Source organism: Humulus lupulus, chromosome 7 (assembly GCF_963169125.1).
Source record: "Humulus lupulus chromosome 7, drHumLupu1.1, whole genome shotgun sequence".
Classification (NCBI taxonomy): domain Eukaryota; kingdom Viridiplantae; phylum Streptophyta; class Magnoliopsida; order Rosales; family Cannabaceae; genus Humulus; species Humulus lupulus.
Window position 1 is genome coordinate 3014682 of NC_084799.1, and position 17787 is coordinate 3032468.

The following is a 17787-nucleotide window of genomic DNA, read 5'->3' on the forward strand; positions in this document are numbered from 1 at the left end:
TTTGTTTCTGAAATGGCAAGTAATAGAGATGATTCCCTTCAATCCATTAGTGTGAGGTTAGATGGAAAGAATTATTCTTATTGGAACTATGTGATGAAAAAATGTTTGAAAGGGAAAAAGATGTGGGGTTATGTTTCTGGAACTTTGGTTAAACCAACAAATGACAAAGCGGATTATGCAACTTTGCTAGAAAATTGGGAAGTGGATAATTCAAAAATTATTACTTGGATAAACAACTCTGTAGAACACTCCATAGGTACCCAACTAGCCAAGTATGAAACAGCGAAGGAAGTTTGGGACCATCTTGCAAGGCTGTATACTCAGTCTAACTTTGCAAAGCAATATCAATTAGAATCAGATATTAGAGCTCTTGAACAGAAAGATATGAGTATTCAAGAGTTCTATTCAGTTATGACAGATCTATGGGATCAATTGGCCCTTACTGAATCTGCAGAATTACGAGCTTTTGCACCATATATTGCTCGTAGGGAGGAACAACGATTGGTTCAGTTTTTGATGGCACTTCGTGATGACTTTGAGGGACTCCGTGGCTCTATTTTGCATCGTTCTCCACTTCCTTCGGTTGATTCAGTAGTTAGTGAACTGTTGGCAGATGAAATTCGTCTTAAGTCTCAAGCAGGAAAAGGCATCCTCCCAGCACCCAGTCCCTCTGTTTTGGTAGTTCCTCCTCAACACTTTACTCACCATGAGAATAAACCTCACACAAAGGTTGGAGTTGATGAATGCAGCTTTTGCAAACAAAAAGGTCACTGGAAGGCTCAGTGTCCTAAATTAGTAAATCGTGCACCTCAGCAACAAAGACATCAACTCAGACCTCCTCAATTCGGTAATCAACTGCCTCATTATGGTAGCCAACCACAGTTTTTGATGGACCCAAAACGGGTATGTTTAAAAATTTATATATCGCAAGCGCACGAATCGTCCATATAGAATAGTGATCGTAAGCAAGGATGTCGAACCCAAAGGAGTTGTCTAAAATCGAAAATGAAACTATTTTAAATCAAAAGTAATAAATTCTAACCTAGTTCCAAAGATTGATAAGTTTTAATGAACGTAAAATAAAAGATTGAAAAATAAAGCTATTTAAGATAACGAGAATAAACCAATAATGAGTTGAAAATAAGTATTAAAAGAAAAGATTATCAAGATACTAGAATCCACAAAATGTAAGTTTAATAATATTTATTAGTATATTGATTCCCAAGTTTTAGTGATAGTTAAAATAATTTAAACTATCATTTTTCAAAAAAAGATTTATAATTTTAAACACAAATTTCTTATAAAAAAATAGGATTTTTCTTCACTTTTCAAAGTTATAATTTCAAAGCATTTAGTGTAAATCAATCTAATGAAATAACAAATAAATCAATGAACATTATTTATAAGGCAAAACATAATATTTTTGTTCTAAGCATGAATGTGTACAATTTAATGACACATCTTACACAAAGAATATTATGTTTATGCACTAATGAAGAACAAAGTGTAGATATGTTCTAACAATCTAAAATACAAGATATTTAAGATGAAAGAAATATATGTAGAAGAAAAATCCATAAACTTTGTTGCATTACAAGGGAAACCAACATACAACATAAATATTACCTAGTTACAAGTTGCTTCATCATGATCTTAATAATCTTATGAAAAAGATTAGAAGCACATAACTAGAGTAGAAATTACAAAATAAATTACATACATACTTGCAAAATGCTCTTGAAAAACCCAAATGGAAGAGAGAGTGGTAGAGAGAAAATGAGAGAAAAAGATGGTAACCAAAAACATTAAGCCCCTAAAATGGTCTTGAAATTCCATATTTATAGCCAAAGTGACATTATTAAAATAACCAATTTAATATTAAGTAAATTGATTAAATTAATAATAAGATGGTAAATAGGGGTAATTTGTAGGAGTGATGATGATTTTGGGGTAAAAGTGTGTAGACAAAAGGGTAAAAAGGTTGGCATTTTGACATAGGGGACAAAAGAGTATGTTGATGGGCTCAAGAGGATTTTGGTGAATGCAGTGTACGGCTGGGCAGTGAGACTGCTGGGGACTTGGGCCGGGCCTGGGTCTTGCGTGGGCCTTGATGAGCCAAGCATCATGAGGCTGGCTGGTGACTTGTAGGCACATTGATGAAGGCTGAAGTGGCACAACCGGGTGAAGGATTTGGTGGAGTCTCGGCAGGTTGATGCCAGGCGCTGGGAGAAGTGGGGTGCTTGGGCCCGTACGGCTGGAGGGCAGGCTGCTTGGAGGTGGGCCGGGCCTGGGCAGAGGAGAATGGAGCTGAGTCCGTGGGCCTGTGAAGCTGGGCTTCTATGCCATTTTCTTTGCCTTCTTTTCACAAATAACACTTCTATCATTGATTTCCTTTAAATAAAAATGCAAAAAAAATACAAATTAATTTCTATAAAATAGTATAAATTAACTTCAAATAAATATTTTCAACATACAAATACATCTCATTAATTTAAAGAAAATATTAATTTAAACTTAATTTGTTTTGACACTTAAGTTGAATAAATATGCATTTATTTTTACCACTAAACACACAACAATAATTCAAATAATTAAATTACAACATATTACAATATAATAACCATAAAAACATATAAAAATCTAGAAAACTACAAAAAGACTAATAAATTAAAAATTACATAAAAACTTAATAAGTTAATTAAAAACTCAAGAACTAAGCAATACTTAGCATATAAAATATGGTAAAATAACTCTATTTTGTAGAGTTATCACCACAGTTTGGCAACCACTCACAACCTCGACCATACCGTCCTCCGCAATTTAATGCCGATGCTACTGTACCTCCATCTGACTCGTATGATTTTGGGGCCTCATCTTCCAATCTTGCTCTTGCTGCCCTCTCAGAACAGTTTCAGAAGTTTCTTACCATATAGCCACATGCCATGTCCGCCTCTTCTTTGGTAGATCAGCCCCCTACTAGCTCTTCAGGTATGACATCCTCTACATGGATTTTAGATTCTGGAGCCTCGCACCATATGTCTCCACATTCGAAATCTTTTGTTTCCTTGTGTCCTGCATCATCTGTGCCTGTCATGACTGCTGATGGTACTCCTATGCCATTAGCAGGTGTTGGTTCTGTTGTCAGTCATCATTTATCGCTTCCTAATGTTTACCATATTCCTAAGCTTTCACTAAACCTTGTATCTGTTGGTCAATTGTGTGATTCTAGTTACTCAGTGTCTTTTTCTTCTACCTCTTGTCATGTGCAGGATCCGCAGTCTCAGAAGCTGATTGGGACCGGCCGTAGGCGGGGGGGTTTATATGTTTTGGATGAGCTGAGATTACCAGTATTTGCAGCTCCTAGTGTTGATCTGTCTTCCTTTCGATTGTCTCCATCATCGTCTAGTTTTTATTTATGGCACTCTCGCCTTGGTCATGTTTCAGCTTCCCGTTTAAGATTCTTAGCTTCTACAGGAACCTTAGGAGATTTGCAAGTTCATGATATTTCTGATTGTAGTGGTTGTAAACTTGCAAAATTTTCTGCTTTACCTTTCAGTAAAAGTACTTCATGTTCTGTTGCACCTTTTGACTTAGTTCATTCTGATGTGTGGAGACCCTCTCCTATTGCTACAAAAGGAGGGTCTAGATATTATGTCTCTTTTGTTGATGATCACACTCGATTTTGTTGGGTTTTTCTAATGAAATGTCGTTCTGATTTCTATGATATTTATGATCGTTTTCGAGCTTATGTAAAAACTCAACATGCTTCTGTTATTAAATGTTTTAGATGTGATCAAGGTGGTGAATATACTTCAAATAAATTCTGTAATTTGCTTGCTTTAAATGGAACTGTGTATCAAACTTCTTGTACAGATACCCCTGAACAAAATAGTGTTGCTGAAAGAAAGCATAGACACATTATTGAAACTGCTCGTTCTCTTTTGTTGTCCTCATCTGTGCCTAGTCATTTTTGGGGAGAAGCAGTTCTCACTGCAGTCAACCTTATTAATAATATTCCATCTTCAATCACTTCAGGTTTGTCTCCTTTTGAAAAACTATATGGACATATTCCTGATTATTCTTCTTTGAGAGTCTTTGGTTCTACTTGCTTTGTTCTTCGTCCTAGTGTAGAGCGTACAAAATTGTCATCACGCTCTGCACTTTGTGTGTTCCTTGGTTATGGTGATGGCCAAAAAGGATATCGTTGTTTTGATCCAACTTCTCAAAAATTATATGTATCTCGCCATGTTGTGTTTTCTTGAGCATATACCCTTCTTTTCTATTCCTGTCACTACTCACAACTTGACCAAATCAGATCTTATTCATATTGATCCTTTTTGTGAGCATACAAGTACCTCTTCTCCTCAAGTTCCTCAAATTGTAGAGTCTGAATTTTCTCCTGCTCCTATAGTCCCTTTTCCACTTCATTACTCTCGCAGGTCTCGAGCTATTGATACTGGTATTTCGCAGGCTGACATTTCTGAAACACCTCCACCTACAGCTGTTCTAGATCCTTCTGATACTGTAGATCCTCCTCGCTATCCTCAGCGCACTCGTAAGTCTACTAAACTACCACATTTTGTTTATTCGTCTTATTCTATCCCTTTCACTTCGTTTTTAGCGTCTATTCATTGTCTCTCTGAGCCTTTATCCTATAAAGAAGCAGTTACTGACCCTCTTTGGCAGCATGCTATGAATGAGGAACTTTCAGCTTTGCACAAGACAGATACTTGGGATTTGGTATCTTTACCTCCTGGTAAACATACAATTGGTTCTCGTTGGGTTTATAAAATCAAGACCAAGTCTGATGGGTCTATTGAACGCTACAAAGCTAGATTGGTAGCTAAGGGATTTTCTCAACAGTATGGTATGGATTTTGAGGAAACTTTTGCTCCTGTTGCAAAAATGACTACTGTCCGTGCTCTTATAGCAGTTGCATCTGCTCGTCAGTGGAATATATCTCAGTTGGATGTTAAGAATGCTTTCTTGAATGGCAATTTACATGAAGAGGTCTACATGGTTCCTCCTCCTGGGGTCCCTCACAATCATGGAGAAGTTTGTAAGCTTAAGAAAGCTCTGTATGGTCTCAAACAGGCTCCTCGAGCATGGTTTGAGAAGTTCTCCAATGTTGTTACTTCTCTTGGGTTTCTCTCAAGTAATCATGACTCAGCACTATTTGTTAAGTGTACCAATGCAGGTCGTATTCTCCTTTCCTTATATGTTGATGATATGATCATTACTGGCGATGATTTAGATGGAATTGCAGTGTTAAAGTCTCAATTAGCTTCTCAGTTTGAGATGAAGGATTTGGGGCCTCTTCGGTATTTTCTGGGTATTGAAGTTGCCTTCTCCCCAAAAGGCTATCTTCTTTCTCAGTCAAAATACACTTCTGACATTATTGACCGTGCTCGTCTTACAGATACAAAAGTTGTTGCCACTCCTTTTGAGCTCAATGTTCAGTATTCTCCTTCTGATGGCACTCTCTTGCAGGATCCTACCTTGTATCGCACTATTGTTGGAAGTTTGGTTTATCTCACTATCACTCGCCCCGACATTGCATATGCTGTTCACATTGTTAGTCAATTTGTTGCCTCTCCTACTACTGTTCACTGGGCAGCTGTTCTTCGCATTTTGAGGTATCTTCGGGGTACTATCTTTCAAAGCCTTTTGTTTCCCTCCACTTCTTCCTTGGAGCTGCGTGCATACTTTGATGTTGATCATGGTCATGATCCCACGGATCGGAAGTCTGTTACTGGTTTCTGTATCTTTTTGGGTGATTCTCTTATTTCTTAGAAAAGTAAGAAACAAACTGTTGTCTCCCAATCTTCCACTGAAGCAGAGTACCGCGCTATGTCATCTACTACCAAAGAAATTGTTTGGTTAAGATGGCTGCTTGATATGGGTGTATGTCCTTCTCAACCCACTCCTATGTATTGTGACAATCAGAGTGCCATCCAGATTGCTCACAACTCAGTTTTTCATGAACGCACCAAGTACATTGAGATTGATTGTCACTTCACTCGTCACCACCTGAAGCTTGGCACTATCACTTTGCCTTTTGTTCCTTCTTCCTTACAGATTGCTGACTTCTTTACTAAGTCTCATTCTATTTCTCGTTTTCAATTTCTAATTGGCAAACTCTCGATGCTTATTGTTGCTGCATCGTGAGTTTGAGGGGGGGTGTTAGAGTTATTATTTGAGGACATTTTAGTCTTTTCTTAATTATTGTTATTTTATATCTTTTGCCTTATATAAAAGGCTTGTCTTATTAGTTTTATAACCTAGAATACATTCTCTCTATTTTTGCAATACACTCTAGCCTTCCTTTTCTCTCTTCATCTTTTTGCTATCTCTCATTTGGGTTTTATGGATTGTGTCTTTGCATAATTATCACTTTTGAGCTTGAGTGGTTTTGCAATAGAGCAGCATCACAAAAACAAGGCATGAAGAGATAACAATAACACTAGATAAAGTCACTATGCATAAGAAAAGAAGTATGCAACAAGCAATAGATTAGTGTTAGAAGAACTCAGTGTTGATACTCAATCATGTCAAAGAAGCATTTTATATCTTTAAATATGTTCTTATTGACTTGCTCAACCGTTGAATTTCAGTCACACTCTGTGACTTATTGACTAAGTCATTCATTTCCCTGAGTCGTTTGTTGTTTGTCATTTCTCTGATTGAGCACAGCCATTTGGCAACCTGTATAGCATTGCCTGTGCCTTTTTTCAAAATGAAGACTTCATTCACTCCAAGCTAGCCACCTAAACATTTTAATAATACTAATAGTATATAACTTCTACATTTGACAAAAATAGCATTGAGACCAAAACAACAGTAGTCCACTTAGCTAAACTCTTAATTTATCTGTTCCAATGACTTATTAATTTGGTTTGTATCTTCTTAAGTGAGGTCTCTGATATTAGTTGTTCTGTTCATTCTATTGTTATGTTTTGCACTGCAATTTTTTTTTCTCACTTTTTACTATTGTAAAGAAAGGGAAAAAAATTAGATAAAAAGAAAAAGAAAAAGAAAAACCTTCTGTTTGAATAGCTCTTTGAATTCTAGTTCATGCTGTACTTTGGTCTAAATTCACAAGTACTTTACTGTCTTTTATTCTATTTGAGTATATTTTTTCAATATTTATAATATATATATTTATATGTATATATAAATCATCAAGCCTGGACTGATTGGATAAGAAAATTGTAGAATTTGTTGCTGTATTCATGTGGAGGATGACATATATTACCATAGATTAGAAGTTCAAATATATATATATATATCACATTCACATATATAATTAATTGAAACAAACACATTATATTGACAACAATATACCTGTTGGCTGACCAAACAACGGTTTTCTAATTCTAGGTGTTTTTGTTAAGAAAGAAGCCATTTTTTTGGATTTGGTGGTAGCCATTTTGGAGTGATGAACACAAAGCGATGTAATTCCTTTGAATTTAATCAACCAGAGTGCTTCTAGCAGAGCAGAGCTAAATCAAAATGAACTATAACAAGAACTATTCAATTTCTAAAAGAAGAGACAGAGAAGAGAATATTGTAAATACCACTTCAAGACAACTAACATGACAATAAAAACTAATACAATCACAGCAAACTTCAAGTAGAAATTTGTGATTTGAGAATCATCATGAGCACTTCACTATTACGATCAAATACAGTCCAAGATTAGTCTCAAATTTTCAATACAAAACCAATTAGTCCACTTATGATACACACTCACTCAATGTAAATCTCCTCCTAGATTGATCTTCTATATGCATATAAATATAGAACTATAATGAACTAATGAATGAATTTGGGGGTGGAGGAGTGGAAACCTTAACACTTCCTTCAAGCATCTGGGCAACTTTCTTCATAGTAGGTCGTAGTGAAGGGTCCTCTTGGATGCACCATATAGCAACCATCACATACTTCTCAACCATCTTCACCTCCATCATGGCCTCTTCATCATTCTCAACAAGAAACTCTACTTTCCCAGCTTCATAGCAATCACATGCCCAATCAGCCAATATTTTTTGAGCATCATCAACCTTTTCTTCAACATTTTTCCTGCAACATATTAGCTCCAACAGCAGAATGCCATAGCTGTATACATCCACCTTTGCTGTTACAGCCGTGTTTCTAAACCATTCAGGGGCTACATATCCTCTGGTTCCTCTTATTCCAGTCATGGTTTGAGTCTGGCCAGTCTTCAAGATCTTGGCCAATCCAAAATCAGAAATTCTTGCTGTGTATGAGTCGTCTAGGAGGATGTTTTGAGGCTTGATATCACAGTGTATGATTTGGGTGCTGCACTCTTCATGCAAGTAAACTAGCCCCCTTGCAATCCCCAAAGCAATTTGCATTCTTTGGTGCCACTTTGGCTTATTTGATGATCCAAAAAGAAAGCTTCCTAAGGATCCATTGCTCATGCACTCATAAACAAGAAGCCGGTGTTGTCCCTCGTTGCAAAAACCAATTAACTGCACCAAATTCTTGTGATTTGTATGCCCAATAGACATTACTTCTGCCATGAATTCTTTCTCACCTTCTTTTACCATGTTGTTGTCCAACTTTTTTACAGCAATTGCCAAACTGTTACTGTTGCCTAAATCCACAGCACCTTTGAAAACAACTCCAAAGGCACCAACTCCCAGTTGTTCCTTGAATCCATTGGTGGCCTTTTCTAGTTCTCCAACGGTGAAATTTTGCAAATTTGTATTTGTGATGGTCTGATGTGATTCAGCGGTTGATGGCTTGCGACGAAGGCGGAAAAAGAAAACCAATGAGGTTGCTAGTAATAGGATATTGAGAAAAGCTGATGTACTTACAAACCCAACGAGTTTCTGCACTGTTTTGTCTTTCGTTTTCGAATCTATGTTTCCGCATGACTTGGTATTAGCTGAGCCTTCTTTTCTTACTTTAAGCAGAGTTTTTGTTAATCTAATACTGGGGTCCTTCACCCCATTTGAGAAAGGAGTTCTCTTCTTCCAACAATTGTTATATCCATAAATGGCAAGAGCACAGAAGCAATCAACCAAGCAAGCATGTCTACAATCATCCTCTGACACTGATGCATACACTTCATAATCACCCTGAGGCCAATTTGTGTTGTCCACGCTAGTCATAACAAAATTCTTAACATCTTCTGATTCTTCATCACAATTTTGAGGTTCAAAGTTGGGTTTGCAACCCTTCATCATCTTATCCTTCGAATCAACGAAGGTGTAACCATCGAGGCAATAACAACTGGGTCGGCCATTTCCTTCTAGCTTGCAGTAGCTATTGTATCCACAAACCCCTGGTCCCTTTTCAGCATGAATACTTAAACATATGTTTTCTGGTATGCCTGAAAAAGTTGGGGACCATTCCCTGCTGGGCCATCCTCCAGAATTCGAACCATCTTCTTTTGGGTAGACATAACGACGGAGAACACCATCATATTCAAGAGTTGCTCTTTGGTAGAAGCTTTTTGGAACCGTAGAGATTGGTGGTATCAACTCCTGAGTTATGGTTCCATTCTGTGCTTGCAAGTAAATAGAGCCAGATTTGTTAAAAGTCACCCTTACGCCGTTGCTTGGGGTTGGGTTGTCCGGCCAGTAAGAAATATCACCTTCACTAAGCGTCGAGAGTTGTCTAACGTAGAACACTAGATTTCCCTCGTCAACTTTAACATAAAACTTCCCTTTTGTGTAATTTGACTCAGAGTACCTAGCAGCGAGCTGTGTGTCTTGACCAAGAATTTGGCTAGGCAACAATGTGTCTGTTGGGTTCGAAAAACTCTCCCAAAGACTGACATTGTTCTGGTTTGCAAGCACTAAATTCCCAGTGTCGAACATGGCTGCATGGTCAACTCCAAGACCCGAGACAACAGTAGACCATACCTCTTTTCCTGTTGAGTCTCTCAAAACTAAGCCAAGGCTGGTTAGTTCAACGATGGAGCCTTGGTGAACAAGATTGTTTCCATTGGCTGACCAAACAATGGTTTTCTGAGGTATTTTGTTGAACCAGATAGCAAGAAGGAAGCCACCTTTTTGGATTTGCTGGAAACCAAAGGCGAATTCACCAGATGGCGATAGCCATGACTCGATTTTATCAAGTTGTGCAGTGAGTGGTGGTGAACCCAAAGAGACATTGCTACTAGCAGTACTGCTGGTATGGCATAGCAGCACCAAAATAAATAAGCTAATAAGAAGAGATGTTCTCATTGTGTCTTTATGTATAACTAATAATGGAGGAGCTTCAAGTTCAAGGTTGAGTTATATATTTAATGGAGCTTTGGTTGATCCAACCAAAGAAAGTAAAAGAAGATAGAAGTGAGCATTTCATAGTGTTGGACTCACACGTTATTTAAAATCAAACAGATGATATGCCATTCAGTAAAGTAAATTCAACCTTGGTGGCTTCCAATAAATGCTTGATGTTGTTAGAATAATCACAATTCTATGTTCATACAACTTTATAATAACAAGAACACGTAACATGTACTTTTATAATTAAGTCTTGATTACTTGTCTTTTTGGAATAAGTTTTGTTACGTCTCCTTAATTATTATTACTAGTGTTGTTATTTCACATCTTAAGACGTTGTGCGCTCAACAACATATAAAGAGACACCCCATAGTTGGTTAGCAATACCCCATAATATTTATAAAATTTAAATAAGTGAGACTCGATATTAAATTACACCAATAACAACATGCAGTATTGGATATCAATGGTGACTATAGTATTATTTTACACCATGAAAGGCAAATAATGCTTACTTTGCCATTTAGGAGCAAAATAATGCATCAAAAGTGAGAGGTAAAAAAATCACACCAATAACAAAAGAAAAAAGGGACAATTCCACTAATAATTAGTCTTTGACAAGAATGATGAGGCTCCATCTAAAAACCAATTGGTGATTAGTGGAGTTACACATAATGGTTCAATATTCTTACACTTATTCCATGTTGGACACCATAATCTTGAATCACCAATCACCATAGTCATGTGGGACACTTATTACATAATGGTTCAATTTTTTCGCACACCAATCTTGAATCACCTGATCACAAGTGACCTATTTTTTCAGCTCGCTTATTTTGTCTTTTTGCACTATGTAGATCTCATGCGGCTTGGCTCACTCTTTAGATCGGTGTGGATCGAATATTCGCTAGGGAATTGGCTCTTGATACCGTGACAAGAATCATGAGGCTCTATCTAAAAACCAATTGGTGATTAGTGGAGTTACATATGCTCTTATTAATGGTTCAATATTCTTACACTTATTCCATGTGGGACACCATAGTCTAATACTCTTGATATCTTAAAATCTCTATTATAAATCAATTTGGCTACTGTTGGGCCCAAAATATTCAGCCCAAAGTCCTTTCCTCATTTACCGAACATTCAAAACAGATCGTTTTGACCTGTAGAAGCTCCAATGGCAGAAGCCACGGGTCACAGGTGGTCTGCGCCTCTGACCTCCGAATACATAATTTAAAATCAGCATGTTTTGGAGGGAAATTCGGTTATCTTTTCTCCACCAATCCAGGGTTTGCTTGAACTAACTAACCACTTTACATTTTTTGTTCTATAAATACGAGATTCATGGAAAAACAAAGGCATAGAACTTTTTACTGACTTAAGCATCGGAGTGTCTTTCTTGCAGGTTACCCGACGAGTCAAAGACGATCTTCATCACCGGAATAGTGACAAAGCATCATCTATCGTTGGATCATACCTCTAGATATAGAAAGACAAATTGTTGCTTCAACAACTACTTTCTAATCAAATTAAATTTCGTAGAAAAGTATAACATGATTTTGTTTTGGAGTCTCTTGTAGTAGTTGTGGAGTTAAATCTCTCGTCTTCAAAATTTCTCCCATGTCCCACCTTTTGAATTTTTAATTTCTAAAAGGATATTGGCAACCAAACTACTTAATATTATTAGAAAAAAAGTATTCATGTGGGGCTCATCCCATGAATAAAATGTGCAATCCCTACTATTTTTTATTTTATGATATCTTTAATGGAGCTTTGATTGATTCAGCTAAAAAGATTGAAAAAAAAGTTACTACTGTTTATGATGGAGATAATATTGATCTTTATTAGGTACTTTCTTTCTTCGCCAACTGAATTAATCAGTTTCCAGGAAAATTTCTTTGATGTTTTCCTTCTTAGAAATTTCGTACAACAAACAACTTTCTCGGAAAGGCAAAGCAAAGCAAGAGAAATCAGTTGGAGCATTCATAGTCTAGATATTTCAATTCATACATAAAATGAAGTTTTTATATATACATTACTAGATACAAGCAACTTGCAATATCTATATTTTGATTAGTTTTATTTATAGAATTTATTAATTATTTTTATTAAATTTATATTAATGTCATATAAATTTTGAAATAAATATTCTATTTTAATTACATAATTTATTTATTTTTGTTTAAGTTTATGTTTATTTTAAGTTTTGAATTTGGAGTGACAACAAGAGATTATATATTATATATTTAATGTAATATTAAAATATTATACGTGAATTTTAAATTTAAGTTTCTTGCTAGTTTAAAAGAAATAATTTGTTGCTAATTTATAATAGATTATATTATATGTTTAATATAATATTATTCTAATAAGTGAGTTTAAGTTTAATTAATATAATTTTATTATTTTTAAATAATTATCATTATAAAATATCTAGAAAATATTATATTCTAATTTCTTTAATTATTTATTATTTTTAAATAATTATCATTGTAAAATATATCAAAAATATCATGTTTTAATTTTTTTAATTTTTTTTTTAAGTTCAAATATTTACAAACTACTCTTAAATATAAGAATATTATGTTAAATATAAGAGTATTTCGTTAAAGTTAATATTAAAAAAGTAAAAAACCGTTAAACCAAAAATTTCTGTTATTTACACACTTATTATATAGAAGAGATATGTTGCCTTGTTCACTGCAAAAGTGACTTTTAACCTCTATAATTAAATTTAAATATTAATTAGTTTTGATTTGAGCTCAAAGTGACTTCAAGTGCTTGTGGAAATTGTTAGGGTATTATAAGTAAAAGTAAAAGTTTGAATATTAGTCATCTCACTGTTTGGCCATTGATCCAATAATATCTTGGTCTTCATTAGTTATTAACTTAGATCTCTTATTATTTCTATATTTACAATAATATGTACTTGCAGTAATATATATATATATATATAACGATTATAACACATCTAAATTTTTTATATGACGGTGTAACAGAGAGTTTAGACACTGTTTCGTTACTATAATTTATTCAGAATTTATAAAAAATGTTCTAAATAGCTATAATGTATACCGTCATATAATTTTTTTTGGATTATAAATGTTCAGATACCAAAATAGAAAAAGATAAACGGTGTTGAAAAAAAGAATGCGTTGCTCCCTATATATACATATATATTTATACGAGTACAGAACTATAAAGAGCTAAGGAATGAATTTGGGTGTGGAGGAGCTTGAAACTTAACACTTCCTTCAAGCATCAGCATAACTTTCTTCATAGTAGGTCGTAGTGAAGGGTCCTCTTGGATACACCATATAGCAACCATCACATACTTTTCAACCATCTTCAACTCCATCACGGCCTCATCATCATTCTCAACTAGACACTCCACTTTCCCATCTCCATAGCAATCACATGCCCAATCAGCTAATATCATTCGAGCATCATCCTTAACATTCACCTCAACATTCTTTCTACAGCAGATCAGCTCCAATAATAGTATTCCATAGCTGTAAACATCCACCTTCACTGACACAGCCATGTTTCTAAACCATTCCGGGGCAACATATCCTTTGGTTCCTCTTATTCCAGTATTGGTTCGAGTCTGGTCAGTCTTCAGAATCTTGGCCAATCCAAAATCAGAAATTCTTGCTGTGTATGACTCGTCTAGGAGGATGTTTTGAGGCTTGATATCACAGTGTATGATTTGGGTGCTGCACTCTTCGTGCAAGTAAAATAGTCCCCTTGCAATCCCCAAAGCAATTTGCATTCTTTGGTGCCACCTTGGCTTATTTGATGATCCAAAAAGAAAGCTTGCCAAGGATCCATTGCTCATGTACTCGTAAACAAGTAGTCGGTGTTGTCCCTGGTTGCAAAACCCAATTAACTTAACCAAATTTTTATGGTTTGTACGACCAATGGACATTACTTCAGCTTTGAATTCCTGCTCACCTTCTTTCACCATGTTATCCAACCTTTTCACAGCAACCGAATAACTACTTTTGCCCAAAGCCAAAACACCTTTGAAAACAGCTCCAAAGCCACCTACTCCTAGCTGTTCCTTGAATCCATTGGTAGCTTTTTCTAGTTCTGAATAAGTGAAATTCTGTAAATTTGTTTCTGGCATGGTCTGATATGATCCAGCTATTGATGCTCTGCGACGAAGGCGGGAAAAGAAAACCAATGAAGTTGTAAGTAGTATGATATTAAGAAGAGCAGAGCTACTTAGAAGAACTGATCCAATGACTGTCAGTGTTGTTTGGTCTTTTGGCTTCGATTCTGTGTTGTTGCTTGGCTTGGCAGTAGCAGTGGTGCTATTTTTTCTTATTTTGAATAGAGTTTTTACATTAACATTAGAGTCCACTATCCCATTTGAGAAAGGAGTTCTCTTCTTCCAACAAGTGTCACCTCCATAGATGGCAAGAGCACAGAAACAATCAACCAAGCAAGCTCTTCTACACCAATCTTCAGACACTGATTCAAATAAATCATAATCACCTTCAGGCCAGTTTGTGTTTTCCATGGAATAAATATCAAAGTTCTTGAAATCTTCTAAATCTTCATGGCAACTTTGAGCTTCAAACTTTGGTATGCATCCTTTTGCCTTATCATTTGGATCAATGAAGGTGTAACCATCAAGGCAAAGACAATTGGGTCTGAAACCATCTTCAAGACGACAGTAGCTATTGTATCCACAAGCCCCAGATCCTCTATTGACATTTTTACTTATACACATGTTCTGAGGTATGGATGGCGAAATTCGGCTCCACTTCCCGCTGGGCCATCCTCTAGAATTTGTACCATTTTCATCATCTTTTGGGTAGACATAGCGACTGAAAACACCATCATATTCAAGAATTGCCCTTTGATAGAAGCCTTTTGAAAAATCAGAGTCAGATTGTGTCAACCATTCAGTTATGGTTCCATTCTGTGCTTGCAGGTAAAAAGAACCAGATTGGTTAAACATCACCTGTGTGCCATTGCCTGGGGCTTGGTTCTCTGGCCAGTAAGAAATATCAGAACTAGGCTTTGTGAATCTTCTGACATAGAACACTAGATTTCCATTGTGAACTTTAAAATAGTACCTTCCCCTTGAGTAATCTGACTCAGAATGACTAGCAGCAAGTTCTTTACCGTGACTAAGAATTTGTGTAGGCAACAATGTGTCTGTTGGTTCATTAAAACTCTCCCAAAGCTTTGCATGATTCTGGTTGGCGAGCACGAAATTTCCAATGTCGAGCATGGCTGCGTGGGAAACTCCAGAGCCAGAGACTACTGCACGACTCCACACTTGTTTTCCTGTTGAGTCCCTCAAAACTAAGGAGCCAAGTTTGGTAAGTTCAACAGTGGAGCCTTGTTGCACCAGATGATCTCTGTTGGCTGACCAAACAATGGTTTTCTGAGGTATTTTGTTGAACCAGAGAGCAAGAAGGAAGCCATCTTTTTGGATTTGTTGGAAGCCAAATGCAAAATCCCCAGATGGAGATTGCCATGATGACTGCTCATTTTGATTGAGTTGTGCAGTGAGTGATGAACCCAAAGTGATGTTCCTTCGAGTTTGATCACCACTAGTCCTGCTGGTATAGCTGAGCAGCACCAAAAGAAATAAGCTAAGAAATGTTTGAAGTGAAGTACTAATATTAGTATTACTACTCATTGTGTACTAATAATATTCGATAGTACTCTTGTGACACTGCTTTTGCTTTTATAATAATCTTTAATGGAGCTTCGATTGATTCAGTAAAAGAATAAGAAAGTTACAATTCTACGCGTTATTTCAAATAGAAGAAAAATATACTAACTAACTAGCTTCTCACCAAGTTTTTTTGTAGCAATTACTGTTTGTGGAGATGGAAATAATATTGAACTTCCTGGCATATTAACCAGTGATTTTCTTTTTCATACAGAAGAAAATACTTAGTTTATATGGAATCCTAAATTGGATATAGATATAAGTCAATTTCTAGGCAATTTCCTCTTCTGTTTCCTTCTGAAATAATCATTATTCCACATCAATTGATGAAGACACCTCTAAGAAATTACAACAAACAACTTCTTTGGCAATGCAAGAGAAATCACCTGGAGCATTCACAGAGACATATATGACTGTAAAAATCTATCTTAATCTATGGCATTAAAAGCAAAAAGAAAAGGGTATAATAATCAGACCCTCGTAGAAATTAGCAGCAACCGACCAGTGAGGTGGTCTGATTTAATCCCATAATTAATCTTTTTCTTATGTATTTATTATTAAAGGGTCAACAAGTTCCTTTAAAACCACAACTTTCATAAATTAAAAAAAAAAATTGCAACTTCCTTTAAAAACGACCATTACTTAAAAAACGACAACGTAACCTTTAAAGACGACATTTATCTTGAAAAACGACATGATTTATATAAAACGACGCGTTCATGGGAAAACGACATTTATCTAAAAAACATATTTTTTTAGAAACGATATAAGTTAGGAGAACAGTAATTTTCTTAAAAAGTACCACAAGTTAATAAAATGAAGATTTTTTTTCTTCATGATTTCTATTTTTTTTACTGTGTTTTATTTTTAATATTTGTTTGGATATTGTGTTTTAAAAATTAATTTTAAGATTTTGTATTTTGTAAAAAAAAAAAGTTAAAATGGGCTCCTAAAATAAAAAAAAAATTCAACATGACCAAAATACCAAAAGTTTTATTAAATAATAAGTTTTAATTAATTTTAAATAAAAAATCTAATTATTAAAAATAAATTTTAATTATCAACAGAACTCAAAACATAATTTTTGTTAACAACATAAATGGCCATGAGCAATGTAGATACGGAGGATAAATTTGAGAACTAAACAATAATAAGAAGTAATGACTTGACAATTTTATTGGATATAATATGATTTAAACTCAAGATCAGATGACTTATAATCAACTTAGGTTCGTAAGTCTAAGTTGTGCTTACAATTTAACAGAGCTTCTATGAATAAAAGTGTGCATGAAATCTAAACGTGCACTGATCTCACTTCCATTACAAATAATTAGCCCTAAAAAGTGTTTATGGCCTTTTAATCGCGTAAATTACACACACACACATATATATATATATATATATATATATATATGTAACTCTCATTTCTTTTTACAAATACATTATAAACAATTATGAGAAATAAGAGAAAATATTTTTATTCATTTTTTAGTGCATTACAATGCTAACCGAATGTTAGAGCTATTAAGTAAAGTGGAAGAATAACTAATGAATATGCAACTATAACATTCATGGGCATTTCATTAGTATAATACCCATAGAATGATGCTAAATACAAACAAACAATCATTAAAGTTATGAAAAATAAAGAGAAATTCATGTTTTGATGATGAATTTTATCTAGAAGGTTAAGAGATGAAGAAGTTGTGCAAATAAATGGTTGAAAGAACAAGTATTTATAGGAAAAAAAAAACTAGCCGTTTAAGACCGTTGGTGAATAGTGTTCATGACCGTTGGGGGTATAGTTGTTTTCTATTATGAGATTTTAAC

At 35.1% G+C, this 17787-nt stretch overlaps 2 protein-coding genes across 2 annotated transcripts; both read right to left on the reverse strand.

Moving 5' to 3' along the window:
- Window positions 1-7557: 7557 nt before the first annotated feature.
- LOC133790337 (G-type lectin S-receptor-like serine/threonine-protein kinase LECRK3) lies at window positions 7558-10324 on the reverse strand. Its single transcript, XM_062227942.1, has one exon. The coding sequence runs from the start codon at window positions 10218-10220 to the stop codon at window positions 7806-7808; it is 2415 nt and encodes an 804-aa protein (XP_062083926.1). The 5' UTR covers window positions 10221-10324; the 3' UTR covers window positions 7558-7805.
- A 2927-nt stretch (window positions 10325-13251) lies between these two features.
- Window positions 13252-16078, reverse strand: LOC133790338 (G-type lectin S-receptor-like serine/threonine-protein kinase LECRK3). Its single transcript, XM_062227943.1, has one exon. It carries the CDS (start codon window positions 15919-15921, stop codon window positions 13459-13461), a length of 2463 nt encoding a protein of 820 aa, XP_062083927.1. The 5' UTR covers window positions 15922-16078; the 3' UTR covers window positions 13252-13458.
- Between the last annotated feature and the right edge of the window lie 1709 nt (window positions 16079-17787).

Excerpts from the sequence above, each read along its gene's own strand:
- LOC133790337 (XM_062227942.1), bottom strand. The coding sequence starts at position 10,220 with ATGAGAACATCTCTTCTTATTAGCTTATTTATTTTGGTGCTGCTATGC.
- LOC133790338 (XM_062227943.1), bottom strand. The coding sequence starts at position 15,921 with ATGAGTAGTAATACTAATATTAGTACTTCACTTCAAACATTTCTTAGC.